Below are 23004 nucleotides of genomic sequence, written 5' to 3'. Positions count from 1 at the left end.
GTTAGTGGAGACAGGGCTGAGTGAAAGCTTCTGGGCAGAGGCAGCGTCTACAGCGGTCTACATAATCAACAGATCCCCTAATGCATCCATAAGGTTTGAGATTCCAGAAGAGAAATGGTCAAACAGAAGACCAGAATACAGTCACTTGAAGAGTTTTGGGTGCATGGCCTATGTTCATCAAGTCAAACAGAAGACAAGTCCAAGGGCATCGAAAGGAATATTTCTTGGATATGGTCAAGGAACCAAAGGGTACAGGGTGTGGCTGATTGAGGATGAGAGAGTGGTGATCAGTAAAGATGTTGTTTTCAATGAGGAAAAACTATATAAAGACATCAAGGAGGAAGAGGACTTAACTGCTCAGACGAAGGAGACAACAACAGTACAAGCTCAAAAGAAGAAAGTTACATTTAGAAGCAACTTGGAAGAGTTCTATGTTGGAGAGACTTCAAAAGCAGGTGGAGCAATTGAAGGCGAATCAAGACCAACAAGTCAGAATGATGACAGCCAAAACAACATTGATGACCTACCAGAGAATGAACACACTGACGCAGACAGTGAAGACGAGAAGGCGGAGGAGATAAATCTCGACACCTATGTCCTAGCACGGGATAGGGAACGGAGAACAATAAGACCGCCATCAAAATTCGAAGATGCGGACTTCTTGGCATACGCGTTAGCAAGCGCAGAGAACCTAGAAGAGGAAGAACCAAAAAGCTACAAAGAAGCAACTCAAAGTAAAGAGTGTAAGCTTTGGAATGATGCTTCAGATGAAGAGATGCGCTCACTAGATAAGAATCACACGTGGGATTATACAGCAAGACCTAAAGATCACAAAGTGATTGGATGCAAATGGTTGTATAAATACAAACCAGGCATTCCAGGAGTAGAGAAACCTAGGCACAAAGCTAGGTTGGTAGCCAAAGGCTACGCACAGACAGAAGGAATAGACTATAATGAAGTGTTTGCACCAGTGGTGAAACACGTGTCTATTAGGTTGTTATTATCAGCTGTGGTTCAGTACAATTTAGAGTTGGAACAGCTTGATGTTAAGACGGCATTTCTACATGGGGTTCTGAAGGAAAGAGTTTACATGGAACAGCCGGAGGGATACGTGCAGAAGGGAAAAGAAGATCAAGTCTGTTTATTAAGAAAATCGTTATACGGCTTAAAGCAGTCACCTAGGGAATGGAACTACAGGTTTCATACATTCATGATCAAGCAAGGCTACCTAAGGAGTGAATACGATCCGTGTGTATACTTAAAAGGAGAAAGTGTGGAAGACATGGTATATCTACTACTATACGTTGACGACATGCTGATTGCGTCAAAGAAGATGAGTACCATTCAAAGGCTCAAGGATGAACTAAGCACGGAATTTGAAATGAAAGATTTAGGAGCAGCTCGGAGGATACTAGGAATGGACATTATCAGAGATAAAAGTCAAGGGAAGCTACTATTGTCACAAAACGAGTATCTAGCCAAGGTTCTCAGAACATTTGGCATGGAAGGTTGTAAAGCAGTGAGCACACCGCTTGGATCACAGTTCAGGTTACAGGCAGTAACTAAAGACCAAGAACAAATCGAAGCTAAGGAAATGGAGAACGTACCATATTCCAGCGCAGTGGGGAGCCTGATGTACGCCATGGTTGGGTCCAGGCCGGACTTGGCGTATGCAGTAGGAGTAGTGTGCAGATATATGAGTAAACCTGCAAGAAATCACTGGTCAGCAGTGAAATGGATCATGAGGTACATAAAGGGAGCTATGGGATTAAGCTTAACTTTCAGACAAGGTGAAGACTTCAAGATCAGAGGATACTGCGACTCAGACTATGCATCCGATCTTGACAGGAGCAGATCAATAACTGGCTACGTATACACTATTGGTGGGAACACGGTGAGCTGGAGATCCTCACTTCAGAAAGTAGTTGCCCTGTCAACAACAGAAGCAGAGTATATGGCCTTGTCAGATGCGGTCAGAGAAGGTATATGGTTAAAAGGCATTTGCGAAGAGCTGAAGCTAAACAGTGGAGAGTTTGAGGTTCACTGTGACTCGCAGAGTGCGATCTACCTAGCAAAGAACTTCGTTTACCGAGAGAAGACGAAGCATATTGCCACTAAGTTTAACTTCATCAGAGAAGTAATAGCAGATGGAATAGTGAATGTGATGAAGATACACACGCTGGTTAATCCAGCAGATATGCTAACCAAGACATTACCTGGAGAGAAGTTTGATGGTTGCTTAGCAAAGCTGAGCATTCTTGAAGACTGAGGAAGTGGAGGCTAAGTCGTCTTTGGAACTGAGAAGACGACTGAAGGTTGGACGAGTCTCGGGAGTCAGAGAGACGGTGTAACGTGTTACTGGTAAGGACAAAAGTAACCGGAGTTACCAGGATCGGGAGACAGGAATCTGAATCAGATACGTCGGTGAATGAGACATTCCGTTCAGAAGTTCCAGTGAAACTAGGGAGAACAGATGTCAGCGGATCGACACACCAAGGTGGAGATTGTGAGATGTGGTGTGTGATCAGCTGACTTGGGCCGATAGAACAGAAGCCCATCGCCTAGCTAAGCATAACAGAAGATGGGGAGTCACATATGGGCCGAGTCAAGTAAAGCCCAAGTAAAAGCGACTTACGAGAAAGTGAGCTGGGTGCGCCACAGGGGATGACAACCCTTATAACGGCAACAGCATCCATCGTCTCCGATCTTATCTTCTTATCCTGTAGTCTAACAGAAAGCTAGAGAGAAGAGGCGATCGCCATTGTTGTAATCAAAAGATCTTCTGTAAAACACTGAGATAGTGAATTACCAGGTCCCGATCCTGAAGGAGATGTACCTCGTCATTGACAGGGAACTCTAAAAGATTGCTCGTCTCGTTACTCTGTTTTTTCTTTAGCCATTGAGCTCGATCGTTTGTGTCTAGGAGTCGCGAACCTTTACGCATAGGAGAGAGATCAAACGAGTGAGGTTAGAACTAACGGAAGCTAGATCGAGTATAGATTCTTCTACAACAGGATTTTATCAGATATTTTGTTCTGGTATATAGATTAGATTTTTGAGTTGTTAAAAATGCTACTAGTAAATAGCCATGTGGAAAAACGCGGCTGCCTAGGCATTGTTCGGAGGTTGACCGCGGCGAATATGCCCAAATCGGTGTAGTTAAGCATTGTTCCGTGTTGATCCGCGTAAGATCGTCTAATTCCTGCGTAGACCGCCTAATTTCTTTTATCGTCCGTGTAAAGTTGAAATACGGTTAATTATTTTTTACTCATTATTGACATATTATGTGTAATTATTCATTACTAAATAATTACAATTAGCTATCAAACCCAAAACAAACACATAATTACTGCATTTAGAGATTTTTTCGTACCAAATACACTATAATCTAAATGTTTGACAAATCAAAGATAGGCTGTTTAAAATTATATATAAAAAATTATATAATTATATCTAAGAACATGTGTCATCATGTTTAAAATGAGCTAAATATATTATAAATATATTAAATTGTATTTGAAACTAGGTTCCGCGTAACCTCTGTGTATTCCCTGATTTTTTGGTAACTCGCTAGGTTTGGAGTTACTGCCCGAGTAGCACGCAGCGTAGTTCCGAACATGGGTAAATAGGATTGGAACTAGAAGTGTTGTCAAATGCAATTACAAAAAAGGTTGACATGCTGAAATTTCTAAACAAATGGATCGTTGTTGTCTAAACACAAAAGAAACTGCTTATCGACATTTCTAATTTTAGTTGCTTCTGCAGAAATATAATTTTCATTGAATTTCATAAACGATTATCTATGTTCCACTATGTATTCAAATGATAGATGATATACAAGCTAACTAAAACACTTATTATTTGAATTAGTAAATTGTTTTATTGGAAAAAGCCAGAATATTTTTTTTCATAAATATTTTGATGTTTTCTGTATTTTATTTGAAAACAACATAATTTTTAATAAAATTTTTACTATTTTAATTATATAGATTTTTTGTTTTGTAATTAGGAGTTTTTTTTTGTATGCTTTTGGTGCCATATTAATAGTCTAGACCGGCAGTGACAAGTTATATAAATATTCAAGGGTCTCAAGTGACATTCTTTACCATTGAGTTTGCACCATGTGATCGAGTTCCCTACCGTGTTCACCAAATCGTACAACGATGGCTTGCCCCGATGAACAATTTCCAGAGAAATAAAGTACGCTTTTTGAAGTAGAATAAATTTCATCTTATTAAATTTTCCTAAATATCAAAAGAACACTTACAATTGAATTAGCCAATGCATGACAAAGTTACATATTACATGACCAAAAAACTATGACTAACCTAAATTTTAAATATGAAAATAATGATAATTGGTTTATAGATAATTTACAACAAATGTTTTTTTTTTTTGCCAACAATTAGCTATACTAATTCGATCTAGATACCAATTCAAAACCCCAACCGGTGGTATATAATCAACATAAAACATAGAAGAATGAGAATTAGAGCACTTTTTGTGATTTAGAACAAAGATTAAGAATTCAAAATAAATATATAAATTATGTAATCTACTTTTCACCATAAAATACCATCCATGCACATCTTCATACGTAGTTCTAAAATGGAAAAGATAAGCATGTAATATTGCGAACAACTTCTCCGCATTCGTTAGAAAGAAAATACTCTAAACATAAAAAAAAGGGAAAATTATTTTTTAGGCCAAAAAATGATAATTAGGTCTCATTATACTAATCTCATATATTTCAAAATGATAGTAATGCCCTTAAAATTTTAATTTTAAATTGTAATTACAATTAATAAATAATTACAATATATTTAGATATATTTAATATTATAACAAAATATATTTTTATAATTAAAATAACTAATAACAATTAATAAAATCTTTTATTATATATTTAGATATATTTTAATTTTATTTTTGATTTTTTCATATATAGAAACTGAATATTTCCAAATATTTTTTTCTCATATTTTCGGAACTGACTATCCTTATCCGTAGAATATGTATTCTACTATATGTAGAATACAATAAACATGTTTGAACTCGATTTCTACAGGTTTTAGATTTATAGTAATGTGTAGATTTCGATTTCTATCGATTTTAAAGCGATATAGGTTAAGCGCATAATATATATTCCAAATATATTTAAATTATTATTATATATTTACGTAGATCACATATTCTAAACATAGTAGATTCAATAAAACAAGTGAATTTCATTTTCCACTTCGTATAAGGTCAATTCTACTTTATGTAGAACAAAATCTAAAATATGTTTTAAACATTTTTAGAGCTGGAAAAAATACCACTAAGTTAATATATGTATTTCAGCAGTAGTTACTATTTTCTAATTTTTTTTTGTTTGTAAAGCTATTTATTTGATTTATTTTCAAAAATAATAAAGGGCATTGTAGGCAAAATGATACAAAATTGAAATTAGCCTGATGGAACATATTATCATTTTTTTGGCCTAAAAACAATTTCCCTTAAAAAAGAATAGTTTTAGCTTACTGGTGTTTTTGTTTTGTAATTTTTTTTGGTAAATCATTTTGTCAACTTAGAAGTTAGAAACCTATATATATATATAATAAATAAAAAATTGATTAATAAAACGGAAATAGCAAAATTTAACTGATTGCTTCCTATAAATGAGTTCTAAATAGGGAATAGAGAACCGTGATGACCCATCAGTTTGTATTAGTGTATAGTGGAAAACTGAAAATGGTGAGGCAAGAAAACATGCATGTATGGAATTAGGCATTTGTCTCATGTGCCCAAGGGGGCCATTCCTTTCTGACTACCAAACCAGCAACACGTTTCCCTTTTGTCAGGGCCCCGTTTCTCGTTCCGCTTCGATCTTTTTGATTTGAGAGGAGATAAATAAATTTACCCTTTTCGAATATAAATTTTAAACTCAAAACCTAATGTTTTTTACAAACCCGCAAGAGTTCTAGATTTAATCTCGATTACCATTAAATTTCAATGGTTCAAAACATCGTATTCTTTCGAAACTCCTAATATATTTACAAAAAATAGTGTTACAATGATTTATTTTGCTTGGAACTTTTATTCATTTTTCGGGTAGCTAGTGGCACATGCGACAATCTTCTAAACATGACGACAACAAAACATTAAACTCAATGACCATATCTCGACTCTTCCAACAAGACATGCGAGTTTAGGTAGTTTACTTCTATATGATTCGCTTTTTTTGTTTGTCATATATTTTGAATTATCATAATTTTCCAAAACTGACCGCGTAAAACTTTGGTTTATCAGTCAAAAAAAAAACTTTGGTTTAGTTCAGTGCTTCAGTTCAACACTTTTGAAGTTACCAATTCCGTTTGTTTGATTCTTTATCAATTAATCTATTTTCTGTATATGCATATATTAGAAAATAGAGAAATTGATAACTTTACAAGTGTTGAGCTGAACCGCTGGTTTAGAGCTCGAAATTGAATAAAATTTTGAAAACCAAAAAGTTCAGTTTGGTCGGTTTGATTTTTATTTGGTTTGCCTAGAAGTCGCATGCCTACTTCGAACTATAATACTCATGACAACTGACGGTCTCTTCGTGTAGCGATTCTACCATTAAGAAATCAAAAACCCTAAAATGCTGGTAGTAGTGATATTGAGTTAATATAAACATATATAATAAAGTATACATGAGGAAAATAAAGTGGGGAGAGACGAGAAACGCGTAGAGAAAGATGGTGACATGGCTATGGCCTAACCCCACATGCAAATCCCTCTTATCGTGCCATGTTGACGTTCTCTTTGGGTCCTACTCTGTTCCCTTCACCTTCAACATCCCTTCCTTTATTGTTGCCTCATTTCTTGTGTTCTCATCTTTATTTCTATTTTATTAGTATCTAATCTACTAATTTATCTTTTATCATCTCCACAACACAATTCTCCAGCCAGTGTCTTTCCAGTCTCCTTCCTGTCAAAAGCCTAATTTAAATGTTAATTATTTATAAGTGTGTTTAATTTTTATTTTTACACATGTTTGAGCTCTACCTCCACTGGTTAACTCAATATCAAATTTAAAAAATTTCTTTAAATGTGAACTTTTCATTGTGATATTGTCAATAGTCACCTCATGCACACGAGGAAAACGTGGACCAAAGGACCCGAAATTTCTAAGATTTACTAAAAGGAACTTTTTCATTATCCATAAAAATAGTCCCGCTTACCAGTTTACCAGAAAAGTCATATACTCTTTACTTTTTGGAAGTTTCTTTTTTACCATAGTTGGCGGTATCTTTTTGAAGATTCCGTCCTATCAAGTTTTATACGTAAACTTCGTTTTATGGCAATTATCAGTGTCAGTTTTCTCTTGTAACTTACTTTTCTTGATTTGTTCGTTTGTGTTACTCTCAAGATCGTCTCTTATTTGCATTGCCAAGTCAAAAGAAAACTATATATATATATATATATTTTTCTTTCAAAAGAAAACTATATATATATAGTCAAAAGAAAACTATATATATGGAGTATATATTAACTACTTATGGTCAAATACATATCCTGCTTAAGAAATTTTTTTCATTGCGTTGTGTAATAATTTGATAGATCATAAAAGAGATTTGTCTTAGAGGAGCGCGTGCAATATCTTAGTTAAGATTGGAAAGTAATAAGTTTAGATTATTTGAGGTTATTGTCCGATCTCACGTTTGTTTGGCCATGTGACGTGGCATTTTCAGACCACCAGCCTCTATATAAATAGGCACCCCCACCAAGCTCTTCAATCCCAAAACACATTCCAACTTGTAATAAACACAAACTTTCTCTCTCTAACTCAACTTCTTTGTCCTTGTTTAGTTTTTTTCCTCTCCATAAATCAGAGAGAAACAAGAAAAGACATAACTATGGCCGTAGACTCTAGCCTCTCGTCGCCATTGGGACCTCCAGCGTGTGAAAAAGACGCGAAAGCCCTCCGTTTCATCGAGGAAATGACTCGAAATGCAGATACGGTTCAAGAAAACCTCCTAGCGGAGATTCTGAGACGCAACGCTGAGACGGAGTACCTCCGTCGCTTCAACCTTGGAGGTGCCACAGACCGTGATACCTTTAAATCAAAGCTTCCAATCATTACCTACGAAGATCTCCAGCCCGAGATCCAACGTATTGCTGACGGAGACCGATCTCCCATCTTATCCGCCCATCCCATCTCCGAGTTCCTCACCAGCTCCGGAACCTCAGCCGGAGAGAGGAAACTCATGCCTACCATTCAAGAAGAGCTCGACCGTCGCCAGCTTCTTTATAGTCTCCTCATGCCCGTCATGAATTTGTAAGTCCTTCACATTGATAAAACTTAGTCCTATGGTGTGTCAAGGTTAACAAAAAAATATTTACTGTAGGTCTCGGGTCCAAATTCAATCTAATGTTTCTTTACAAAATAAATAATAAACAAAAATAAAAACTCTGTAGACTGTACATATTTGTTAATTAAATTTCTTTATTATTAGTTCAAGCGTTGACCATTTTCTGTCTTTTCTGGAACAGGTATGTGCCAGGACTAGATAAAGGAAAGGGATTGTACTTCCTGTTCGTTAAGTCGGAAACAAAGACACCGGGTGGGCTACCGGCTCGACCAGTCTTAACCAGCTACTACAAGAGTGATAAATTCAGGTCCCGACCATACGACCCGTACAACGTGTACACTAGTCCAAACGAAGCCATTCTCTGTCCCGACTCCTTCCAGAGCATGTACTCTCAGATGCTATGCGGCCTCCTTGACCGCCTCTCTGTCCTCCGTGTGGGCGCTGTTTTTGCCTCTGGTCTCCTCCGTGCCATCCGATTCCTCCAGCTTCACTGGTCTCGCTTGGCCTACGACATTGAGACAGGTTCCCTCGACTCTGAGATAACCGACCCGTCTATAAGGCAGTGCATGTCTGATATTCTCAAACCCGACCAGCACCTGGCGGAGTTCATCCGCCAGGAGTGCCAGACGGAAAATTGGGAAGGAATCATCACCCGGATTTGGCCCAACACTAAGTACCTTGATGTCATCGTAACTGGAGCCATGGCTCAATATATCCCAACATTGGAATATTATAGCGGCGGCCTCCCCATGGCTTGCACTATGTACGCTTCCTCCGAGTGCTACTTTGGTTTAAACCTTAACCCGATGAGCAAACCATCTGAAGTTTCGTACACCATTATGCCCAACATGGCCTACTTCGAGTTTATCCCTCTTGGCGGCTCCAAGGCCGTTGAACTTGTTGATGTAAAGATTGGCAAAGAGTACGAACTCGTTGTCACGACCTATGCCGGTCTATGTCGATACCGAGTTGGCGACATCCTCAGAGTCACTGGCTTCCACAACTCAGCACCTCAGTTTCATTTCGTGAGGAGGAAGAACGTCCTCCTCAGCATCGACTCCGACAAGACTGACGAGTCTGAGCTTCAGAAAGCGGTGGAGAACGCATCAAAGCTGCTTCTCAAAGAGTGCGGCACCCGCGTCGCGGAGTACACTAGCTACGCAGATACAAGCACGATCCCGGGCCACTACGTCTTGTACTGGGAGTTGTTAGTGAGGGAGGGAGAGAGGCAACCAAGTCATGATACTCTGACTCGGTGCTGCCTCGAGATGGAAGAGTCGTTGAACTCGGTTTACCGGCAATGCCGAGTCGCTGATAACTCGGTTGGACCGTTGGAGATTAGGGTGGTGAGAAACGGGACGTTCGAGGAGTTGATGGACTACGCCATCTCAAGAGGTGCGTCAATTAACCAGTACAAGGTACCGAGGTGCGTGAACTTCACACCTATAGTGGAGCTACTTGATTCTAGGGTTGTGTCGGCACATTTTAGCCCAGCTTTACCGCATTGGACGCCGGAGAGGAGGAGGAGATAAGGGCAGGCCCATGTTTTTCCTTGGTGAAGTCAAAGTCAAAGGCTTTAAATTGATAAGCGCTTTGGTATTGTAATATAATTAGATTCCTCGCTGGTGATTAGTTTTTCTTTTCTTTTTCTTTTCTTAGTGTTTTTTTATATCTCATCTCGTTTATTTTTCCATGTGGATTCTCTGTGTGTAATTTGTTTTCTCTTTCTAGTTGGGACCAAAAATCCTGGTTAGAGAAGTTTTTATATTCCCAGGGACCATGTATGCTTTGATGGAAATTATTGTCATTCTATCAGTAAATTTGTTTGAAGATGCATTGGGTAAAAGCGTTAGAAGTTTGGCATTTAATGAAAGACTTAACACAAATAAGTGAGTTCAAGTTTGGACATCAAAAAGAGAAAGAAGGCTTAAGGTCAATTTAACCAAAAGTTAAGTTTATTTACGGTAGCATTGGCTAGTCTAACCAAGAGAGAAAATGACTGATCGGTCAAACGACCGCTCCTGATGTGGAGGAAGAAGCTGGGAATTTCGAAATGTAATCTGTTTCGACCTGGATCACACTAAAATGGTGGTTGGTAGTAATTGAATCGTAAATGGCCATCTAGGGGAGTGACAATAGATTGGATTACTCATTGTTTCTTTGTTCAGCTGCGTGGTATATCTGTCACAACGAAACCCAAGAGGTAGCTATGTAAATTTTATATATTGATTTCGTTGATGAAATTTATCTAAAGTACAATATCTGTTAAAAAAAGTATAACATCACAAGAAGCAAATGCGACATATACTGATCATTCTCGATCTACAAAACCCCGAGATTGATCTTCAATCACGAACCTGATAATATTTCAGCTAGTTTGTCATGTCCATAACGGCGAACATGCTTTTGATTCTTACTATGTCTTCTGAAATCCTCATGCATACAATATAATTATAGGGACGATGGATTTCCAATTAAGGGATGGAGATATGCTTGAAGCTATGACCACTGTGACGAAGAATAAATAGTCAATGAAAAACCAAAATTAAAAAAAACTGAGGAAAGCTTTTGTTTTCGTTTTTCATTTATTGACGTGTCGTATTTTCAAACACTTTTAAAGTTGATATAACTAATTTGACAAAAATAGAAGTGTACATATTTTTCTAACGAACACTGAAACCGGATGTCGAATAACAAAACCGGGCTACTACCGGTTCAACAACTAAGCCAGCCACCGCAGTAAATCGGTTAACAGCAAACCGTAATCGCTGACAGATGAGTGTGTATTCATCGGTTTTGTCACGTTCCGGTTTGTTATGTGGCCAACAATTACTCAAAATCAGAACTCGCAAAAGGGGAATTAGAATTAGGGTTTCATCAGCTCAGAGGAAGAGGAAGAAGAAGAAGACGAATCTTCGTACAAACATCGCCATCAAGCTTCCTTCTTCGATGGCGACGACGACGACGACGATCTCTTGCTTCTCCCTTTCTCTTCCTCGAGTCACCATCCGTAACAAACCCACAAACCCTTCCTCTCCGTTCCTCTTCCGATCCAACTCGAGATTCCGACCCCTCACTCTCTCCGCCTCCGCCTCAACTTCTCCCAACAGTTTCAGCGACGATGGCTTCTCCCTCGACGACTTCACACTCCATTCCGATTCTCGATCACCCAAGGTTTTCTTCTTTTTTTCCTTACTTCCTTCTTTGAGGCTTAGTGTGGAATTTGAATTTGAAATTGGGTTTCTTTTGGTCTCTCTCAGAAGTGCTTAATTGCAGATGTGATCCAAGAGATTGAACCGTTAGATGTGAGTGTGATTCAGAAAGATGTTCCACTCACTACTTTGGACGCTATGAAGAGAACAATCTCGGGAATGTTGGGTCTCCTCCCTTCTGATAGGTTTCAAGTCCACATCGAATCTCTTTGGGAGCCTTTGTCTAAGCTTCTGGTCTCTTCCATGATGACTGGGTATATATATTTATGTTCCTGTTCTTTTGTTTTTTTTTTACGCTGATTTATTATGAGAAAGATTATATATACGAGGCAATACTACCTGCCAAGTATTTACGCCTAACTGCATCAGCTGAGCCATCATCGTGAAAGTCAATTACTTTTGTGTCATTGGATGATTTGATTTTGTCTGCTTTTATGATTCACATTGTTCTTTTTTTTTTTCTAATAGATTTATCTTTCTGATGTTTTGGGTATACTGTAGGTATACATTGAGGAACGCTGAGTATCGGCTTTTTCTTGAAAAAAACCTGGACATGGATGATGAGGACCTGGAAAGCCACAGTACCGTGAAAGGGACTGATAGGGAACCGGATGACGTTTGTGTTGAAAACAATGGTTCGTCCACAATGGATGGTAAAACGCAGAGCCTCTCTGAAATGATTGATAAAGAAGGTCTTGGCAGAGTTTCCTCTGAAGCTCAAGAATATATCTTCCGTTTGCAGTCACAGTTGTCTTCTGTTAAAAAGGTACGGTTTCTAATTCAATCCTGCATTTCTGTTTAACCTTATTTAATAGTAAAAAAAGCAAAGTATATTTGTCAATGCATTACAGGAATTACAAGAAGTGAGGCGAAAAAACGCTGCCCTTCAAATGCAGCAGTTTGTTGGTGAAGAGAAGAATGATTTGTTAGACTATTTAAGATCGCTGCAACCTGAGAAGGTTTGTGTCAAAATCACTGACTCGTGAGGGCCCTTTCCGGTTCTCTCTGACCATCTAAGCTATGGTTTTATCTTAACAGGTAGCTGAGTTGTCAGAACCCGCGGCTCCTGAGGTGAAAGAGACAATCCACTCTGTTGTTCACGGTCTTCTCGCAACCCTATCACCGAAAATGCACTCTAAATTGCCAACGTCAGAAGCTCCACCTACTGAAACTGTGAATGCAAAAGGCGATGAAGATTGCGCTGAACTTGTAGAGAACACTTCGCTTCATTTTCAGCCTCTGATCTCACTAACTCGAGACTACCTTGCTCGTCTTCTCTTCTGGTTAGATTTGCCTTGCTCTCTCCCTCTCTTGCTCGCAAAAGAAAGCTTTATTGTGAATTAGTTCTATTATCAAAGACATCTTATATTATATAAATGTGTGTGTGTGTTTCTTTTCCTTGAAGGTGCATGCTGTTAGGACACTATCTCAGAGGTTTGGAATATCGAATGGAACTAATGGAGGTTCTAAATTTGACATGCGATGCTAATGGGTCTGAAAACGTTGCTTGAAGCTATCTTTATGTTTCTCAATATCGTCTTAAATGTTTTGTATCACTGGCCTTTGCTTACATACTTGAAACCAACAAAGTGTGCAAGTGGAGGGGAAGACTGGCCAGCGTTGGAGCTTTAGATCATGCACATATATGCAGTTTGGCATTAGCCTGACAATTCATGTGCTAGGAAAACTAAAACTCATGAGATTGCTCTTGCTAAAATTTAAAATTTGTTTTGTATTTTCATTATTGTATTGGTGGACCTGTAAAGCAATAAAGCTAAATGTAACTGTAGTTGGGAATATACTTGTCTTGTCATTAATATACGAAGGAATGAAATGTGAGTGCTCAATTATTAAACCAACATGCCTCCTGGAGGATAACCATGGCGTTCACCTAACCGGCACTCACGACCTGTGAGCGAGACTCACCTATCCTAGTTTTGAATTATTAAATATGGATTGATCCGTTTAGATCCAGACTTTGCACTGGATAAATGTTATGTATATAAATTATTTTTATATATTATTACTTATTTTTAGTCATTTTATACATCATAAGATAATGAATGTATATTAAATAATCAGAATCCAGTATAGATTATAGATTACGTATATAGATCATAAGATAATGGATTACGTAAATCCAGTAAATTATCGCGATCATATAAACAAAACAATCACTTTTGCTAATTTAAAATTATTTTATGGTAAATAACTTCAAAATAGTATATGATTAAACTTAAGTTATATTAATATAGATATATAGTATATTTTTATATTATTATATATTAAATTAGTTTTCATACTCATATAATTTTATGATTATTCATATATTTTTATAACCAAAACTTTAAATGGTTAATAACAAAGTTTGCAATGTGGGGCTTTTAATGGATTTACTAATTTATAATCATTTCTTAAAAAATCAATTAAAATTTCAAAATTAAAATATTAAGTTTTCAATACTTGTCCAATGTATATTATGGTATATAATTTCATTTAAATGATATTAAAAAAATATATATATATATATATATATATATATATATTTAATCTGAATATTTATCAAATGAGATTTCTTACTCATATGATTTTATGATTATTTGTATCTTGTTATAACAAAAAAAAAACTAAAATTCTAATCACAAAATTTTCAATGTGAGACTTACAACCATTTTAGTGGATAATTTGTTCTGCTCTAGAGAGATGATTGTGGGTCCTGGAGGACAGACTGCAAAGGAGGCCGAAGATAATGGGAGATCATTGGCGAGTAATAGGGAGATATTTGTTATGTCTGAGGCGGTTATGATCCACGTTCGGATGATCGTGATAGATCAGGAAGAACTACTAAGACAACAGAGGTTGAGCTAATGATGATTGGGTCGGAGCAAAGGATAAGTGGATTCCGGTATATTTTATGGCAACTGATACCATAATGTCATGAAGCGATCAGATCGCGACGATGGAAGCAACAGTCGATCTATACTTAACGCAGAGACACTCATCGTACATAGTTACGGCCTGTGAGTCAGGGAGAAACCGATTCAGTGTAGACTAGATCGTACTGATCAAGGCCTGTTGGGTGATAGTTCGCGATAGGGAACTGCAGCGGAAACGGATACGCCATTGGTTAGAGAGTCTGAGGGTGATCATGTGTAGATGATCGTTTGTACGGAAGGACGAATCAGAATAGTGCGACGATTGGTAAACGATCCTTAACTGAGCGTAAATGGGACAGTGAAGGTGTAGAGACTCACAGATTATGGGTGATCGAAAAGAAGCAAGACTAGAGGTATTGAACTTGTTTTGCGATAAATGAGACTGACTGAGCGTCTATCGGGGGTTTCAGTGGGCAACTGATGTTTTTGTTGGCTGTCTGGTCGAGTATAAGTCATCTTATATTATCTGCGATTGTAGGGCTGTTGGGTACTGTTCTTTCTGATCATGAGTAGATTAGTGGCTGATTGTGGAACGTTAGCATGGCTAATGTATTGAATGTACTAGATGGCTCTATTGGGACTGAGCCGTCTCTCTTTATTTCTTGTGAAGATGATTGATTGAGTGACTACAAAACAAGGGGATTCGGTTAAGTATCTGATTGAGCTGGCTAGATAAAAAAACATGAGAATAGCGTGGATGGATCATATGGATGGATGAGCAGACAAGCCAAGATAGCATTAAGGTACATGTAAATTACTCGTTTCATTTTTTTTTTTTTTATCAATTACTCGTTTCATTATGCCCAGAAAATATTGGAAAAATCGAAAACGTAGACAAAGAAGTAGTTGAAGCACGTGATGAACCTAACACGATAGTCAGTCTTTTAAAACCTCCTAGACATTGTCGCAATTCTATCATATAATTATTTACCAAACACCTTCATCTGCTTTCTTTCGAAAGTATTAGCCCTCACACTCGTTTGTACGTAAAATACATTTTTTCATCAAGAAAATATTTGTGAGAAATAGTTTGTTCAAAAAAAAGTATTTATAAGATTATCGATTCAAAAATTATTGTTTATATCACCGATTCATGCAATGTATTTATTTATTATATGGTAGATAAATATTGTTTTAAAACCAGTTTTACACATTGCAATCATGGTTCTGCAAATAACTTTTTTTCAGCATATTTGTTTTAACTACTTTGACTTGCTTCAGTTTTTAATTGGTGAAATACGAAACATCATCTTATGTGGAGTAATAGATAGCTTCGATTGATTGGTAAGTGTATAATTCCACATTATAATAAAAACCAATTTAACACCGGGAATCACTTATCAAGAAAAAAACACCGGGAATTACAAAAGGACAATTGAAGGGAAAAAACTCATAGCAAAAGATCCATACATATTTGGTTCAACGGATCTTTCTTTTTTATTTATTTAAAAATTTGGATGGAGAACGAAATGTATAATCAAGGACACTTGGGAGTCTTTTTGCTGCTAAGCTTGTCACGATAGCAAGCACACTCATGCTTGTTCCCGTAAGTTCCTGAAGGAACACACTTACACTCTTTGCAGCATATCCCACAATACTTCAAACATCTATCCTTCATCCCTGCTTCTTCGCATCTCACTTCACACTTCCCTCCACACCATTTCTCTAACTCTGCTCCATCTTTGATTTCCGGCGCTGGAGCTACCGCACCACCACCACCACCTTCATCATCATGAAATATTCATTCCAGATTTTGGTACACGTATATTTATGTCCTTGTAAGTTTTGCATGTTATGCAATGTAGAGTAAGTTCACTTATCTTTGCTAAATTTTTGATCAATAAGTATCAAAAACATATATTACCTAAATCAGTTAGGCCAAGTAATATCATAGTTAATTATGTAAAGTAGATTAAGAAGAAAAGAGTCTTGGAAGAGATTAACAAACCTGAGATAGTAGCCGAAGCAAGAGATGAAGTGATTAGAAGAAATGAGGCAACAAAGAATATGGAGAGGATTATCTTCATGTTTAATTTCACTGGTTGTCTTTAAGTCACTGAAGATAGTTAGCAAGGATCAAGTTTACATTGTCCTTGTGGTCTCTTTATTGGCCTTTTATAGGCCAAAGCTACCAACTTCATTATTTTTAATGGACTTACAGTAATATTCCCTTCCAAATTCCATTATCTTTATTAAATAAAACCAACATGTTCTATTGTTCTTATTTTTATTCTCTTTCAATAATAAAGCATTCCAAACCAACATTTCAGTATAATCTCTAAAACCTGTATAAATACGAAGTTGATTTTAATAACTCGGGATCCTAGACTAAAATACATACTAATTTTATAAGTATGTTTTTACAATTTAGTGGATATAGGATAGCCAAAAAGGTGAATTATGGTCAAGTGGTAAAGAGACATATTGACACGCCAATGTGTCTTAATTTCATCTGATGCGCGAAAGTAAATCACGTTATTTTTGATATCTATTTGCATACTAATAAATGGTTTATATGTAAATTGTATTTTTTTTCTCTTGAAAATTAGTTTGACTTCTTCATAAACCCAAGATACTTTCAGTTTTTTTTTTTTAAAGGATGAGATCTCAATAAGAATATACGAACCGTAGTCTCTCATTCCCATTATGAGTCTTCAACAATAGACCAGTTTTCATTATTTTCACATTTTTTATATATTTTTTATTTATAATAAGAATATATGCAATTGTTCATTACAAATTAGTTATAGTTTTTTTTTTTACCTTTTTAGCGAACTACAAATATTAACTTGCTTTTTTAAAATAGCTTGAGTAGTTTGAGATACCACGGTTGTAATATTGATAATAAAGATGTAGCGATCACAAGTAATTGGATCATTTAATTGTTACATTCTCAAGAATAAATATGTTAATCTATTCATAAATTATTGAGGGAAACAGGCTGGTAACAGATGGAGAATGAACATGAACAAACAACGAGATGGTCTCCTGAAGTCCAATTTCCACGCGGTTTCCGCACATGACTCCCATACTCACCTACTTTGTTTGTTTTTAGCCAAATGGAACATTTTTCAACCACTATCGCGGACGAAGTAAATGTAATCAAAAGACATGTTACGGTACTTTCCATGGTATTGTAAGAAATACATTCATTAGTAGATAAACATTTCTATACCATTGTGTAGATTTATTGTCCATTTATATTTTATTGATATCGTTAAATTCTAAAAACACTTGGTAAACAATAAAATGATAACTAAAATAGTTTAGTTTCTAATAAGGATTAACTAATGGACAAATAACTTATTTTACAAAGTTTCTCACTTGATGACTCATGAAATATATAACAATATAAAAACATTTGAATTAAATTCAATGCATTCTAAGATAACAAGTTCAACATATAAATGAATGATTCTAAAAGTCTAAATACTTATCATTACTCAACTTTGATGGATGGTTGAGATTAAAAAATAAATTTGCCAAAAAGAAATAAAGTCTTGGTGAAGAAGTAATCAAAACTTGATGAGGAAAAAAAAATCTACCTATAGATAGATGTCTTTTCTCCATCTTAAAGACATCACAAACACTAAAAAGCAATACATAAAGAAAATTTTGTAGGCAAGAGGAAATAAGTCTTAACTCCAACTTAAAGATCAAGAACTCATCTTCCATAAATCAAAACCATTCAAGAAGATTTCCGCAACGATGAATTGAGATACTCCACTAATCCTAGTTATAGTTATATTATATAATTAGTATAGATGTTAAAGATCTTAGGGTTAATGTAAATAATGTCTACATGTGGTATAAGAGCTAATGGTAATAAACATATAGCTAATCCGGAAAGTATAACAGATTTATATTTAGATGATGAAATTAGATCTATACTTAGGTAATGAAAATTAGGTCTACATTAATGTTTAATTTGTATGTATAAAACATACAAGAGTTTTTCGGAAATCATGAATCATACCTTATATGTGTGTATTCTATTCTGATCTCTGAAATGAGAAATAACGAATGCATAAGTTTATCTATACATAAATCATATTGAATCAAATTAAAAAAAAATGCATGATTTTTATAAAACAATAAGTTATATAAAGTGCCAAATTAAATTAGAGTTTAGATATTACAACATTGACTTTACTCTAAATGATTTGCTAAATGAAAATTACTGTTCAAATAAGTATTTGATATTAATTTTGAGTAATAATTAGTTACCCACATGTAGACTATGTACACAAAATATGATCATATAACTCATAGAGTGTTTTTATTGTATAGACTGAGTATATCCACATATAACACAGTCTGAGTAAAGTGAAATTCTACTCATAAATGTTTCCAATATCATATGATTATTAATGAAAGTATGATTGCTACCCACATGAGCATCATAATTCCTTAGCATATGTATGCAAGAAATGTATGTGTTGATTATGTTTGAAAGTCTAATTTAACTTTGTTGGATCACAAAAACTATTAATTTTTTGTTTGAATGATTGTCATCTATCGTCTCTTAATTTTTTGGTAAAAGATGGAATTATCTTAAATCTGGATTTTGCCAACAATAAAATGTGTATAAGACCATCTCCAATGTATTTTGCTATTTTCACCTCTAAAATAAAGAAACTCTATAATAGAGGTGATATATACTCCAATGTATTTTTCTATAATAGCAATCTCCAATTATAGAGTAAAAAATAGAGGAATTTTATTTCTTCCTCTATAAATAGAGGAAAATATAGAGATCTCTATTATAGAGGAAGAAATATAGATGTGTTGGAGTAATTTTATCTCTAAATGCTATTATAGAGGTGAAAATAGCAATGGGTTGGAGATGCTCTAAATTGCATTAAGAGATGAGCCACATGGATACGAAGCTTTTTGAAATCATACATACATTTGTAGACCTTATGACATTCGAACTTTTGGAGATAATGCCGTGTCTTCTTGAGAGTTTATTCATTGTTCAATTTATGCTCTTTCTCGTATGTTATGTTCCTCTTTGTTGCGAACTCCCAAGTTCCATATAAGATGTTTGAGATTGGTTTGTTTCACAGATATGCAGATTTCTTAACACCTTCCACACACAAAACTTTATAGGGTTTTGAATCCAAAGCATTATATCCGTTAAACAGCAAACTCCTTGTCACAAGTTGATAACGAATTTATGTTTTCTTCCTCTTGTAGGTTTGATTGCCCACTCGTTTAGTATGTGTGTTTGAAACCCCCACCCCAGTTAATGTCTAGCATCAAGAAAGAGGTCAGAGGCAAAAGAATAGGGATAACACACATGGAAGAAAGCAATTTATAGTACACTAATAATCAAATAAAAGGATAAGTAGCCACAAAATATATCTAAACAAAATATTCTGATATCTCCATCTCAACAATCAATAATATCCTCTCCAAATGATTATAATCCCAAAAGAATACAGTCCCCAAAGTAATAACAATGGAACAAACAAACGTCCGACATAAAAATAATTGCAAAGAACACCGTGGAAAAGCCTTCCCCCTTAGATCATAAACCAAACGAGAACAGATCCAAGTACCAAGCTCGAAACCGTCTTGGTTGCACCATTCTGCAAAACATAAAAAGTTGGAACCATCATTTCATTTTTATAGGTTAGAGTCATAGAGAAGCATCTTTATTTATAAAGTTATAATTCGATTAGTGTTAATTTCAAAATAGGAGTTTCCGGAAATCTTATTAATCCGGGTTAACCTTTTGAAAGATTCTAAAGTCTAGGGGTCCTAATCATAAAGTAATCCTGGAAAATTCCGTGATTCATGCATGCTTTTGGACTATTTTACTCACTAAAAACAATTTTATGACCAAAAGAAAAGTAAACTAGATCTACTTTTTTGTAAATAATAACTGGATCTACTTTTAAAATCGAATTTGCACAAAAAAAACTTTTAAAATCCAATTTCATTGGTCCAGACATATGGACACGTGGAAGTTAATAACGTTCACGTGCATACTGCCAACTCACGTGACTCCTGGCGCCGCGGCTCGAGTTCGAAGATCTCGAGACAGAAGCTACAGCAACGGTCCGAAAATCGGCAAAACCGAAACAGCGCGGGTTAGGACTCCCTTGCTAAATTGCGCTTACAACTGCTAACTTTAGAACATACTTAGGCTTCCTATGTTAAATTGCGCTAATCATGTGATTCAAGAACGGTTTTAGATCTAATCAGTGATTATCTAGTGCAAGCATAAGTGAACGAGTGTTAAAGTCAAAAACATCTTAGATCTGAAACGCATTGTGTTAGATTCAAGTCAAATGTAAGAAAGTGTACGGACCTGGTCATTTGAATCAGTGGAAGGTCCTGGAGAGAGCGACTCGATGCTCGGTCCCGGAGCATCAGTCGCCGGAGAAGGTGGGCTAGACAACGGCGATGAAGAAGGAGCGTCTGGCTTCGTAGTCGGAGCAAGAGCCGGAACCTGAGCGGGAGGAGATGCAAGAGGAGCTGGAGGAGGAGTAGCGACGGGAGGAGGAGTTGCTGGAGGAGGGGTAGCAACGGGAGGAGGGGTAGCGACGGGAGGAGGAGTTGCTGGAGGAGGGGTAGCGACGGGAGGAGGAGTAGCCGGAGGAGGAGCGGTGGTGGCTGGAGGAGGCGAAGTGGTGACTGGTGGAGGAGATGAGACAGGAGGAGGAGTTGCTGCTGGTGGGGGAGTGGTTGGAGTCGGTGGTGCTGGTGTAGCTGTTGGTGGTGAAGACGGAGCTTGACCTCCGACGCCGGCGACGAGGACGATGCAGATCGCAACGATAACAAATTGCCGACCCATTTTTTCTGTTCTTTCTTTTGTTTTTCGAATAATGAAGTGCAGTCTCTGAGACTCTGAGTGATGGTTCAATGTAAAGGAAATGTACAAGGAGGAAAATGATTTATTTAAATAGAAAAAGTGGAATCACATCAAAACGCAGATACATTGCGTTGTATTGAAGACTTGAAGTCCTGTACAGTGTATATATTATACAACCCATGATGCCATGTGAGAGTTGGCGGTGCTAGATCTGTTGACACGTCGGCGAGTTTTATCAAATTATAATGATGGGAATGTGTGTGAGTTGTATCAATTAGTTACTCTAATTTCCAAACATGTAAAACCAACTTTAGCTTAGGTGCTTAGCTAAGTAATAAAAAGAATTATGGATCTCACCAAATACATGATTAGGAAAATGTTATTAAAGGAATTTTTTATATAAATTGTTTAAAATGTTAATTAATGGATCGTAAAATCCACTCATAAAATAAGATTAGGAATTTTGGTTAATTGTACGACAAAGAAAGGTTCCTTGAGCTCCATTCTCCATTTATTGCTTCATGCTTCAAGGAAAGGTCCCTTCGACTCATCATATTAGGTGTGTTGAGTCTTCGAGAATTAGGTGTTCATTCTTTGTCTAATGAGCAAGCTTACAAGAGCTGGTCGTTAATGAAACTAAATATATTACAAGTTGTGCCTTTACAAAAAGCTGCTATATATTCTTATCGAAATCAAGCCAAACCTAGTTTTTAGGAAACATGTTTTATGTGTGGTATGAGGTGTTATTGCTTGAGAAAATTATTTATTTAGCTAGTCATCTTGGTCTCTCTTCGAGCTAAGAAGCTAGAAGAGAGGTATCTTCTTCAGGTAGGCGATTAAGTCATCAGGTCGGTAGGTCGTAAGCTCTATAGATCGTAAGGTCTCCAGTTCGCCAGTTTTCCAAGTTGTCAGTTCGTTCAACTTTCCAGGTCTCCATGTCGTCAAGTCTTCAGGTCGTTAGGTCGGCAAGGCAGCTTGGTAGTTAGGCAATCTGACAGCTAGGCGGCTGGGCAATATGATAACTACAGCTAGGCGGATGGTCAACTACAGCTATCCATGTAGCTAAATGATAATAAGTACAAATAAAGATATAAAGAGATATCAAAAAAAAAAAAGAATGATTAAAGTGAAGATATACAATTAATATCAAATGTGTATAGAAGTAACGATTGATTGTAAACGTGGATTTAAGACCATCTCTATCTCCACTCCATAATTTACTACAAGATAAAATGAAAATAGAGTAATAAAGAAACAAAAAAGTGATTACTCCATAAATAGAGTAATTTTTTATTGTTTGTTCATACTCTATTTTGCACTCCGTATTTAGAGTAAATTATAGAGTGGGGATGGAGATGCCCTAATAAAATGTAACATGATTTAGTTGTTGCTTTAATAGAATTTAATTATAATTAATAGGTTAGATTAAAGATGAATTTGTGCAACAACTTTTAATTAGATTGTTGGGCAGATTCAAAAAATGAAACAGGATTTAATTGTTGCTTTAATAGAGTTTATTTATAATATTTGGTTGTATATAGACTAGAAATGAATAATTGCAACAACTTTTAAATAGATTTTTGGGATGATTTCTTTTTAATAATATAGACTAGAATGTAATCCGCACATCTTTGCGAATAATTTTTATTTTATAAAGGGTTATGTATAATTTTAATATTATCATAAACAATCTA

At 36.1% G+C, this 23004-nt stretch overlaps 4 protein-coding genes across 5 annotated transcripts; 2 read left to right on the top strand and 2 right to left on the bottom strand.

Annotated features, from left to right (window-relative positions):
• The first annotated feature begins 3052 nt into the window (after window positions 1-3052).
• Window positions 3053-10175, top strand: LOC103847985 (probable indole-3-acetic acid-amido synthetase GH3.1). The gene is made up of 2 exons (XM_009124981.3): window positions 3053-8305; window positions 8521-10175. Exons 1-2 carry the CDS (start codon window positions 7884-7886, stop codon window positions 9869-9871), a joined length of 1773 nt encoding a protein of 590 aa, XP_009123229.1. The 5' UTR covers window positions 3053-7883; the 3' UTR covers window positions 9872-10175.
• Window positions 10176-11099: 924 nt separating this feature from the next.
• On the top strand, window positions 11100-13372 carry LOC103847984. The gene is made up of 6 exons (XM_009124980.3): window positions 11100-11513; window positions 11600-11805; window positions 12053-12317; window positions 12403-12510; window positions 12590-12834; window positions 12957-13372. The coding sequence occupies exons 1-6, from the start codon at window positions 11115-11117 to the stop codon at window positions 13060-13062; spliced, it is 1329 nt and encodes a 442-aa protein (XP_009123228.1). The 5' UTR covers window positions 11100-11114; the 3' UTR covers window positions 13063-13372.
• A 2371-nt stretch (window positions 13373-15743) lies between these two features.
• LOC103847983 (gibberellin-regulated protein 7) lies at window positions 15744-19164 on the bottom strand. 2 transcript variants are annotated; one of them, XM_018655839.2, is made up of 2 exons: window positions 16436-19164; window positions 15744-16206 (listed from the first exon to the last, which is right to left on the bottom strand). In XM_018655839.2, the coding sequence occupies exons 1-2, from the start codon at window positions 16512-16514 to the stop codon at window positions 15965-15967; spliced, it is 321 nt and encodes a 106-aa protein (XP_018511355.1). In that variant the 5' UTR covers window positions 16515-19164; the 3' UTR covers window positions 15744-15964. The 2 variants fall into 2 exon arrangements, with proteins under 2 accessions (XP_018511355.1, XP_009123225.1); XM_009124977.3 differs by having other exon boundaries at window positions 15744-16209; window positions 16436-19020.
• A 626-nt stretch (window positions 19165-19790) lies between these two features.
• LOC103847982 (classical arabinogalactan protein 9) lies at window positions 19791-21621 on the bottom strand. Its single transcript, XM_009124976.2, has 2 exons — window positions 20807-21621; window positions 19791-20081 (listed from the first exon to the last, which is right to left on the bottom strand). The coding sequence occupies exons 1-2, from the start codon at window positions 21290-21292 to the stop codon at window positions 20016-20018; spliced, it is 552 nt and encodes a 183-aa protein (XP_009123224.2). The 5' UTR covers window positions 21293-21621; the 3' UTR covers window positions 19791-20015.
• Window positions 21622-23004: the final 1383 nt, after the last annotated feature.

The sequence above is a fragment of the Brassica rapa genome, chromosome A09 (assembly GCF_000309985.2).
Source record: "Brassica rapa cultivar Chiifu-401-42 chromosome A09, CAAS_Brap_v3.01, whole genome shotgun sequence".
Taxonomy (NCBI): Eukaryota; Viridiplantae; Streptophyta; class Magnoliopsida; order Brassicales; family Brassicaceae; genus Brassica; species Brassica rapa.
Note: the sequence above shows the minus strand (reverse complement) of the source record. Positions and strands in the feature narration are given on the sequence as shown.

What these genes read in the sequence shown, in the direction of transcription:
- LOC103847985 (XM_009124981.3), top strand. Translation starts at nt 7,884, where the DNA reads ATGGCCGTAGACTCTAGCCTCTCGTCGCCATTGGGACCTCCAGCGTGT. An exon ending in CTCATGCCCGTCATGAATTT is followed by an intron (nt 8,306 to 8,520) that starts GTAAGTCCTTCA and finishes TTTCTGGAACAG; the next exon opens with GTATGTGCCAGGACTAGATA.
- LOC103847984 (XM_009124980.3), top strand. Translation starts at nt 11,115, where the DNA reads ATGAGTGTGTATTCATCGGTTTTGTCACGTTCCGGTTTGTTATGTGGC. An exon ending in GTCTCTTCCATGATGACTGG is followed by an intron (nt 11,806 to 12,052) that starts GTATATATATTT and finishes GGTATACTGTAG; the next exon opens with GTATACATTGAGGAACGCTG. An exon ending in CTTGCTCGTCTTCTCTTCTG is followed by an intron (nt 12,835 to 12,956) that starts GTTAGATTTGCC and finishes TTTTCCTTGAAG; the next exon opens with GTGCATGCTGTTAGGACACT.
- LOC103847983 (XM_009124977.3), bottom strand. Translation starts at nt 16,514, where the DNA reads ATGAAGATAATCCTCTCCATATTCTTTGTTGCCTCATTTCTTCTAATC. An exon ending in TGCTTCGGCTACTATCTCAG is followed by an intron (nt 16,210 to 16,435) that starts GTTTGTTAATCT and finishes ATGATGATGAAG; the next exon opens with GTGGTGGTGGTGGTGCGGTA.
- LOC103847982 (XM_009124976.2), bottom strand. Translation starts at nt 21,292, where the DNA reads ATGGGTCGGCAATTTGTTATCGTTGCGATCTGCATCGTCCTCGTCGCC. An exon ending in CCACTGATTCAAATGACCAG is followed by an intron (nt 20,082 to 20,806) that starts GTCCGTACACTT and finishes TATGTTTTGCAG; the next exon opens with AATGGTGCAACCAAGACGGT.